Below are 10,488 nucleotides of genomic sequence, written 5' to 3' on the forward strand. Positions count from 1 at the left end.
TTTTCAACTCTTTTGATATATTTATTTAAAGAGAGAAAACTGTGTCAAAAACAGCACTGAAATGGAATTACTCATGTTACTATGGAGTAATACTGATTTTCCAGGAAAATAAGTAACTACTCCACCATTTTAGCCAAAGTATATAGGATTAAATACAAAAGAGTAAAAAATCCTATAATCACTAACTCTCAAAGCCTATATAGGAATATTACTTAGAAACAATGTCATCCACATCCCAGCCCCTTGCAGTAAGGGTAGTGTCTATAAACCCAAGAATTATCTGGAAGCTTTTTCAAACTCCATTAAAATCTTGTTTTCTGTCCAACAACACACTTCTACCCACTGGTCCCACCCAGTTGAGAATAACCTCAATGATTTCATTCAACAGTGATGGGAAGGCTTTATATACCCCAAATATATTGAGGGAGAATATAAGTTGAGAAACTTAATAGTAGATGATAAGGACAGAATGTATTCTAAATGCAGATGTTACAATACAGCTCCTATATTTAATCTTCTAACCTCATTCTACCTACTGGATGAGGTTTCTCAGTTGACCACAAGGGCTCAAAAGAGTAAAAAATCCTATAATCACTAACTCTCAAAGCCTATATAGGAATATTACTTAGAAACAATGTCATCCACATCCCAGCCCCTTGCAGTAAGGGTAGTGTCTATAAACCCAAGAATTATCTGGAAGCTTTTTCAAACTCCATTAAAATCTTGTTTTCTGTCCAACAACACACTTCTTTCTACCCACTGGTCCCCCCCAGTTGAGAATAACCTCAATGATTTCATTCAACAGTGATGGGAAGGCTTTATATACCCCAAATATATTGAGGGAGAATATAAGTTGAGAAACTTAATAGTAGATGATAAGGACAGGATGTATTCTAAATGCAGATGTTACAATACAGCTCCTATATTTAATCTTCTAACCTCATTCTACCTACTGGATGAGGTTTCTCAGTTGACCACAAGGGCTGTCAATCACCTCTGCTCACGAGGACCTGAGACAATAACCCTGATGACCAACACTGGAAAACACCTGGAACCCTTCACTTTTGCCATGGTTTTCTTTCAAGAGAGACTGACATTTTTACCACTGCTGTGGAAAAATGGAAAGCTATCTTCGGGAGATGGAAATTTTAAAAAGAAAACAGTCACCAGCAAGTGTGACACATAATCCACAGGTCAGGTTAAAAGAAATCCTAGAGCCCTGGCCAGGTGACTCAACTGGTTGGAGTGTTGTCCCGCACACCAAAAAAAGGTTGCAGGTTCCATTCCCCGTTGAGGCACATATAGGAGGTAACTAATCAATGTTTCTCACATTGATGATTCACTCTTTCTCTCTCCCTAAAATTAATAAAAATATCCTCAGTTGAGGATTAAAAAAAATCTCAGATGTGCAAATACCCCAGGTGAGAAAATAAATGAAGTAGAAGACATATGGTACACTGATAAATGGGAAACCAGCAGTGGATTCATTTAGTGTGTATAGCATAATTCTGTAGCTCTAAAGTAAGGAAATAAAATCATTCAGTCAAGTTAGCCATCAAAAATCAATGGTCATTAAGGGCTGGGGCACATGCATTTCATAAAGTGATTTTCCATTATGTGGGAAATGGTAATGAGCGAGGAGATGAGCTGTCTGAATGTAACTAACAAACACACTTGAGACAATCAATAGTACTCTCGGGCAATAGACAGCACTGACAATTTACTTTTGTGTGGGAAATATTTACCCCTCTGGTTTCAAAGTGCTGAAAACCAGGCGTTTGGGGACTCAATGTGCTCCAATAAAACAATGTCCAACTATCACTTTGGAAACTAAAAAGTGGACGAGAGAAAACTTTCTCCACATCGAATGCAGACATCTTTCTGGGAGAATATATGGAAAAATGCGAAGTTTCTAATGCTATCCATCCTCTCTCTCAGGAATGGTAGCTTAGAGAAATAATTCTAACACACCAAGTTTTTCTTACCCTTCATTTCTTCTGCAAAATTCTGGCTATGAGTCAAACACTGCTTGGTCTTCTTCAGTTCCTCCTGCAGGTGGCAGACTTCTCTGGCACTTTGCTCAGACTGGCTCTTAAGGAAGCTGTTTTCCTTCTTCATTTCCTAAAGTGCACATTTACTTGGTTATAATCAAAACAAATGCTCAAGCAAACTATGACTTCTGCCTTAGGAAAGGCCCTAATGGAAATGATTGTGTATCTCACTAGGGGAGGAATCACACGTTCCCTTTGAGTGCTTAACAAAGTCAGACATTATTGAACCAAATGAGTTTATGAATAGAAGTTAAAACAAATCCAAAAACCTAAATCTGACGATAATCATTTTCCCTCAAAAATATATTTCTTTGAGCTTTCTGGTTGTCCCTAAGCTTGTTAAAGCGTTAGCTCATAAGAAAAATCCTATTTAAAAGATCCTCAAGGACACAAGCTCCAAGTTCTTATCATATCTGAATGGATATCGAACATATTTTTGCAAATACCTGATGTACTATGGAACAAAAAAATTCACACTACAAATGTTGACTCTACATCTTGAGGTTCAATGTTAAGGGGATGTCTTTATGAGTAAATTACCTTTAATAAGTGTTTATCAAAAAATCTACAATGAACCACATGCTGAAATGAACATTATAAAAGATGTAAATTTAAGTGAGACAGTCTCTGCCCTCAGGGCAAGTAACCCAGTGAGGGAAGATGTGTTACCAGTCACTTAATACACATGGGGATGTGCTAACTGCTAAAGAGAGGTGGCGAGTACTATGGGAAATCAGGCTGAAGCACAAAAGGAAGAATTCATTCTAGATGGAGGAAACTGAGCTTTCACAGTAAAAACAGATTCTTTGGGCACCTGATTAAATGAAGTATCCATGTAAATAAAGTAGCAGAGACGCAGATGTAGCCCCATTGTATTATCTAGGGAGACTAAATGGGGGGGGGGGGGGGGGATCTTAAAACCAAGCAATATTTGTATGCCAAAGAAAAGTGCTATTGCTTATTAACCACATAAGACACACAATATCACAAATCCTCTATTTCCTCAACCTGTTTTCCAACCTTTAATGATTTTATAGCTGTTAAGTATCTCAGCTTATATGATATGCCACCCTCTGGACCACAAAGAATTGGCATATACTGACAGAATTAAGGGTCTCACATCCTTGGGGGAGGGGGAATTCATAAGGTTAACTTAAAAAAAAAAAAAAACAACTTAAAAAATACCCCTCTGAGAAGGAGAAAATTCTGAATCTTAAAGAAACAATTAAGACCCAGCCTCCAAAACCCTACTGCACCGTTAGAAAACAGATGGCCCTGGCAGTGCTGTGTTGGAAAGCTGCCTTCAATTATCAGTCTGGTTACTACCAGCAGATGGGTACTGAGGCAGCAAAGCCAAATTCAAGAAGAGGGGGAATCTGGCTAGGAGGAAGTACTTGAAAACTTGCTGGCAGCTGCTGTGTTCATATATATATATGCTCATTTCATCATCAAGATAAGACAGAACCCATTGTAGTTAAACTCCTGTCTTTGTCCTAATCCTGCCTCCCTTCCTTGCTGGCAAATTAAGACATCAATCAGAACTAAAGGGCCGCTCCAACTGATCTCAAGACTGAGGCTGGCATTCATACTGGGCAGTGTTCAAGTCTGCAAAGAATGATCATTAAGATACAACAGTGTGCCCTAGCCAGTGTGGCTCAGTTGATCAAGCATCATCCCTTGCACCGGGGGGTTGCCAGTTCGATTCCCAATCAGGGCGCATGCCCGAGTTGCAGGCTGGATCCCCCAGTAGGGGGCATGCAGGAGGCAGCAGATCAATGTTTCGATCTCTCTCTATCCCTCTCACTTCTTCTCTAAAATCAATAAATATATATATGTGTTTGAAATGTGTTATTGACTTAAACTAACATCATTAAACTATAGACACTATAATCGCCTCTTTGTTCTTCAAACACAGGATAACCATCAAAAGAAATCACAAATGTGAAAGGAAAAATACCTTGAAGAACTTTAACAAGTGAATGGAGCATTATTAGTATTTCTTCCCAAAATCTAACAGCAGTGAGATCTGTGTGATCAGTGCTAAGATCAGCTGTATGAGTTCAACATAAGAGAGGAACTAGCATTTACCCACCCGCCTGGGTTGACGTAGCATTGTAATTTACAACCTATAAAATATTTTCTTACCCTAAAAAAATCAATCAAACTAAATGGCATCTACATCTGGAGGTGACAAGAAAGCTGAGAAGACACCATGTGCAAAGCTAAAGCTGGGTGCATCCCAGAGAGGGAGGGGGGCAATTTGTGTTTACATGTCTGTTGATCTCCACAGCCTCTGTCCGTAACTGGAGACATTTACAGGAATCGTAAGTGAAATGGAAAGATTAGCATGTCTTTCTCTATTCTGGCATTAGCTCCGTAAATATTTGTTTCTAACAAAGAAATGTTCAGCCAATCCTGGGACCCAGCAGGCTTCTAATGCTATGGCTAAGACCAACCCAAGGATTTTTAAAAGCCAGAATTTAGAAAATGAACATCTGAAAATCGAGCTGTAAACTGCCATCCATCAGCAATTAGTTTTCTGCAAGGCTACAGCCACTTAAGACTTGATTGGGTAGCTCATTATCAACAACGAGTTAAGCATACAAGGATACGTTCTCCTAGGCATCTCCTGCATCCTGACATGATGTGCAAAATTGGGCACAAGTCTGAATAAACGCAACAAAAATCCCTATAAACACAAGCCAGCATCTGAGCTTAGCAAGCTATTCCACCCAAATCAACTTCGGTTTAGGAGCAGCAAGGGAAGCATCCTTTCCTAGGGCCAGACAAAACAAATTTCAGTTACTGTGCACTATTTCATGATCCCATCCATGAATGATGCTTAATACGTCCCCTGCTGGGGCGAAGTCTGTATCATGAACAAGGGACGGATGCAAAGGATGTGTTTTTCCCTTCCACCTCATCATTCCTGTCTGCCAGACCAAGCCCCTTAGAGGATCTGGTATAATACAGATCCTGTGCTCAGAAAGGTCCCCAAGCAAGTGTTCCCCCTACCTTGGCTGTCAAATGATGGTACATGATGGCCTAACACAATGCTATGGGGCTGGCAGCCGATGCTGGATGAGCAGTGTATTGAAACCCTCCATTCATTTTGATACTAAACGTTAACTTTACCCTTGATTGGACCATTAAATCACGTTTCCATTACTGATGCTTTCTCATTGTGAGTGGCATATTAGTTTGCTAAACACGAACAAGGAAAATTTCAGTACAACTGTCACATTATTTCAGCATCCAAAACCTATCGGCGTGCTAAACTTGTTAATACTTATAATTAGATACAGAAAGAGACCCACAGTGATAGGATAGAACAGGCAAATTTTAAACGTGTAAAATCTCAAATGCACTGTCCCCTGGCTCATCGCTTTCTGCGCCTATGGGTGACAGCAATCAGGCCATAACAGTTGTGAAGACCAAAGCAATGAGCAGGTGGACTGCAATAATCTACTGAGCACTTATGTACTGGGCAGGGTTTAATTTAATCATCGATGAAGCTTTGAAAAGGAAGGGGTATTATTTGTCCCTATATGCAGATGAAGAAAGTCAGACTCAGAAGAGGAAAGTCACTGTCCCAAGGTCATTCAGCAGGTAGGTGGCAGAAAAGCAATGCAATTTCAGCTCTCGCTCACACTAAAGCCGCCAACATTATACCATTAAGTTATGCACCGCTCTAAGTGGCTAAATCACTTTTCTGATCCCAATCCCAATTCAAAATGCAAGAGCCAGCTAAATGTGAGTTCTTCTCATCTTCAAAAGAAGACACACACATAAATGAAGACAGATACTAAATGAACTCCCTGGCTCTGTGCTATGCCCTGGCACACAACTGCCCTCACTGGACACAGAGATCGATGACATATTAGTGCAACACGGGGGCAGTTAGCTCAGTATAGGTGCGTTCACTGTGGACAGCTCCTCAGCTGACACACCAGACCCTGTGGGGTCACCCAAGTCTTCAGAAACACCTGCAAGACAACGCCCAGCCCACTACTGCGCCTCGGCCAAGGAGACTGTTTTAAAAGCATTTGTGGCCTCTTAACCAGATGACTGCTTTTACAAAACGCTTGCACCAGGCCGCCAGTGACGTCGCGGGAGAGTTCCTGGCTGAAAAGGGGAGCTCACAGAGGGAAGAGTTCGGTGCCAGTCTGCCTGTGGAAATGTTAGCAGAAGCATCTGCTGGTTGGTCCCCACTGGCCAAAAGGCAAACATTTGTTTTGCTGAAACAAAACACTTCCATTTGAAAACGTTCGCTGTTGAAACCATCATCTGATACGAAGCTTCCTTCCACTCCAGTGGCTGGAACTGGGGCCGCCTGTCTCCAGCCGTATTACCCCTCTGAGGCTGGCTGCATGCTCCTGTGCTACTGACAGATGCTCGGATTTTACAACCGTGTTAACTCTCCAAAGCTGGGGGATAAATACCTTTCGACTCTCCTCACCTGCATAAATGACTGCTCTTTACAGAGAATTTCAAAGAGAGAATCTTTGCAATCTAGAAAGTGACTGCAAAATATTTAAAGAATGAGTGGAACAATTTCTTTCCTGTGACATTTGATGGGGAAGAAACTTCTGTTCTGCTGTGCTTCTTTGTAATGATGCCACGCTGATTTATGTCACTATTCAAATTGTCTCAGGCTAGTAAGCGCCCCTAAATGGCTCTTCATTAAGCCCTTTAAAATAAACTCCAGGCCACTAAGTAAATTCAGGGAGAAACCAAATTAAATAAGTATGGAGAAAACCCTATCAGTGGAAGCAACGTCAGGGTAGTTCTATACTCACACCACTGGGGAAATCATCCAGCATTGTGCACAAAAGCACGAATCTACGAAAACACTGTCAACCGTGCTCAACACTGAACTTAATGCTGACTTCTGAAGCCAGAGTAACATAATTTACAATTACTTGATGTTTTCACAAGAATTTGAAATCTAGGAACTCTTCATCTGTCATTACTCTGCTCATTTAAATCATTGACTTTCCACCAGGTTTTTAATATTTGATGATTCAAAAGCCAACCCTTGGAAAAGGGATTTCAATTTACCCCTTCACCAATTTTGTTTCTTTCCATTTCGAAAACCCCTCGTTTTCTTCTATTCTTCACCTCCCAAATGGTCTAAAACAATCTTTCAAAAAAAAAGAGTAGTATATGTCCTTAGTACAAGTCAAGTTTTCCTATAATTGCCACATGCATATTAGAAATTATATCAGAATAGAAAGTGAAACCCTCGTTTTCTTCTATTCTTCACCTCCCAAAAGGTCTAAAACAATCTTTCAAAAAAAAGAGTAGTATATGTTCTTAGTACAAGTCAAGTTTTCCTATAATTGCTACATGCATATTAGAAATTATATCAGAATAGAAAGTGAAAAAAAAAGCACTATGTTCTGTGACATAGGTTATATACAAAATACATCGTCATACTTCTGGCAAATAAAATAGACAATGAAATGATCATGATAAGCTACTGAAAATCGGTGTAGCAATTCCCAGCGCATCCTGAACGGAAGTTGGCAGACACTCGTCTCTGCTCCTCACTCACCTCACAGCTCCTCCTCAGCTCATTCTCCTTGCTCTGACTTGCCTGTAACGCCTGCTCGGTTCGGCAGGCATTCTGCTTAAACTCTTCCAATTTGTTTTCTAGCTGGTTCTTTACTGATGTGACCTACAAAGAGAAAATAAGGTCAGGGTTCAGTTTCCTGTTCTTTACTTCCTTAATAGTCATTTCTTCTCCAATAATAAGAAAGTCATGGAATAAAAGAATTGATGCCATCCATGTTGGCCAAGACCCGCACTCTGAGAGACTCAGGAGCTCTGAGCAGAGTGACATCAGGTTAATAGACTCACCCTGGCCGCTGGTTGTAAACAGTCTGAGGAAGAAGTGGGGGGCATGGAGACAGTTAGGAGGCTAGAACAGTAATCCAGGAGGGAGACGATGTGGTCTTGGACCAGCACCGAAAATAGCAGTCATATTCAATATAAACTACAGACAGACTTTGTAAAGTCAGGTTTCTTCTAAGCAGAGAGGTAAGTAGTACAAGAAGGGTTTCTGGGGTGGCTGATAACATTCTATCCCAACACAGATAATGCTTATAAGAGAGCACGCCTGATAATGACTTATCATCAAAATTTATTCTATACAGATTTTGTTTTTTAACACAAAAAGTTTAAATGCATTCTCTATATAATGCACACACATACACAATCATGTACACAAATATACATATGCACACACATATACACTGATAAATACACACGTGTACATGTAAATAAATAAAGGTAGAGTCGGCAGAGTTATAATGGATGACATTGAGGTGTGAGAGAAAAGGAAGACCTGAAGATAACAGAAAGCTTTAGGCCTGAGCAATGTGAAGACCAGAATTGATATTTACTGGGATGAGGTATTTACCGGAGTTCCATTACAAACAAATAAGATGCGTTAGAAATGCGAGTGGCAATGTCAGACAGACCCATGAGTCTCAAGTTGAGAACAGATGTCCAGGCTGGAGATATAAATATGGGAGCCTTCACCACACAGATGAAACGCAAAACCACAACACTGGACATCATTTTTGAAGTGAGTGTTAAGTAAGTAAACTGATTGTAATCTTCAGTGCTTTGACGATTTGAGGGCATAAATTACTTGGGACGGGAACCCAGTGACATGACCAAGAACCAGAATATCAGAGCTCCACAGACTTCCAGATCTAAGAACCCCCCTCATTCACTGTCCTCTTCTCTAAATGAGAGAATCCAGACCCAGACAGGCTCCGTTTGCTCTCCTGTTTGAAAAGGAAAGTGAGGATAGAGCATTTTTCCCTTCCAAGCAGCCTGTGTCAGCTGCGGCACAGAAATAACAGGTACGAGGAAAAGGGGAGAAGGAGCGCCTACTTTGTCCAGCTCAGCCTGCAGGATGTTGTGAGCGTTCTTGGCCTGCTGCAGCTCCTGGGTGAGTTTGGCTTTCATCTGAGTGCATTCTTGGTCCAGTGTTTGGAAGGAGCGCTGTTGACGGCACAGCTCCTGAAAAGCAAAGGACACATGCGTCACACTGCCGATGGTTCCCAGGCTGATACCAGGGTGACACAGGCACCCCACAGGAAATGCCAGAGACAATAGGGAGCCTAGAGGACCATCCACTTGATGATGAACATAATCAGCCAGAGCATGGTCCTGGTATTTAAACCCAGGTCTCCGAGGTCCCGGGAAGGAGCCCGCCAGTTGACCACATGGAAGCTAGTCTATGTCCACCACATCCCCACTCTTAAGTCAATCATCTGTGTTGAAAGATCCAGGGGCAAAAGAGAGGAGAGCTGAGCTTCAACCATCGCAATTGAGCTGAGAAATCAAAGGCGCTCAAAAATGGGGTTTAAAATTTCAAATACCATCCACCACTTATAACTGAGAATGACACAACGTATATGTCACCAGTGAACTTGGATAACCAGGTAAAGATACCAGAGTAACATTTGAAGGTCATTTTTTTATGTATGTGTGCTTCTGTGTGTTTTGTTTGTTTTTTGGGGGGGTTCTCCCTATCACCCCACTATTGCACCAGGTCTTGCCAGCTTTGGCATTACTCATATTCTGGGCTGGGGACAACGCTTTATCTAAGGGACTGTCACAAATTACAGGGTGTTTACCAGCAGGCCTGGCTCCTAGCCACTAAATGCTGGTAGTGGCCCCCAACTCCTCCACCCAGTTGTGACAATAAAAAATGTCTCCAGAGCCCTAACCGGTTTGGCTCAGTGGATAGAGCGTCAGCCTGCGGACTCAAGGATCCCAGGTTCGATTCCAGTCAAGGGCATGTACCTTGGTTGCGGGCACATCCCCAGTGGGGAGTGTGCAGGAGGCAGCTGATCGAAGTTTCTCTCTCATCGATGTTTCTAACTCTCTATCCCTCTCCCTTCCTCTCTGTAAAAAAATCAATAAAATATATATTTTTTTAAAAATGTCCCCAGATATTGCTAAATATCCCCTGGGAAGGGGAAAATAATCCCCCCTGGTTGAAAACCACCGTTCTAGACTATAAAACCCATGGTCTTAATCACCCCGTTCACCTAGAACTAGCAAAGCACCTGGTATCTTATTTGGTCAATAAATAATAGACACAATATTTAAATACTTGTTTTATCAGGGGATAACTTTGTAAGTTTTACAAATGTCTTAACACTATGCTGTACACCTGAAACTAATAGAATACTAAACATCAACTGAAATTAAAACATTAACTTAGCCCTAGCTGGTTTGGCTCAGTGGATAGTGTCGGCCTGTGGACTAAAGAGTCCCAGATTCGATTCCGGTCAAGGATACATGCCCGGGGTTTCCGGCTTGATCCGAAGTAGGGGGCGTGCAGGAGGCAGCCAATCAATGATACTCTTTAATCATTGATGTTTCTATCTCTCTCTCTCCCTCTTCCTTCCTC

At 41.4% G+C, this 10,488-nt stretch overlaps 1 protein-coding gene across 2 annotated transcripts in view; it reads right to left on the reverse strand.

Moving 5' to 3' along the window:
* CENPF (centromere protein F, 350/400kDa) overlaps positions 1–10,488 on the reverse strand; it is a 49,740-nt gene that overhangs the window by 24,794 nt on the left and 14,458 nt on the right. For both annotated transcript variants that reach the window (XM_005865149.2, XM_014538759.1), the window contains 3 exons: positions 8,958–9,086; positions 7,609–7,731; positions 1,986–2,121 (listed from right to left, as the gene is read on the reverse strand). In XM_005865149.2, coding sequence (XP_005865211.1) covers positions 1,986–2,121; positions 7,609–7,731; positions 8,958–9,086 — 388 coding nt within the window. The remainder of the gene's footprint in view (positions 1–1,985; positions 2,122–7,608; positions 7,732–8,957; positions 9,087–10,488) is intronic.

The sequence above is a fragment of the Myotis brandtii genome, unplaced genomic scaffold, assembly GCF_000412655.1.
Source record: "Myotis brandtii unplaced genomic scaffold, ASM41265v1 scaffold197, whole genome shotgun sequence".
Classification (NCBI taxonomy): domain Eukaryota; kingdom Metazoa; phylum Chordata; class Mammalia; order Chiroptera; family Vespertilionidae; genus Myotis; species Myotis brandtii.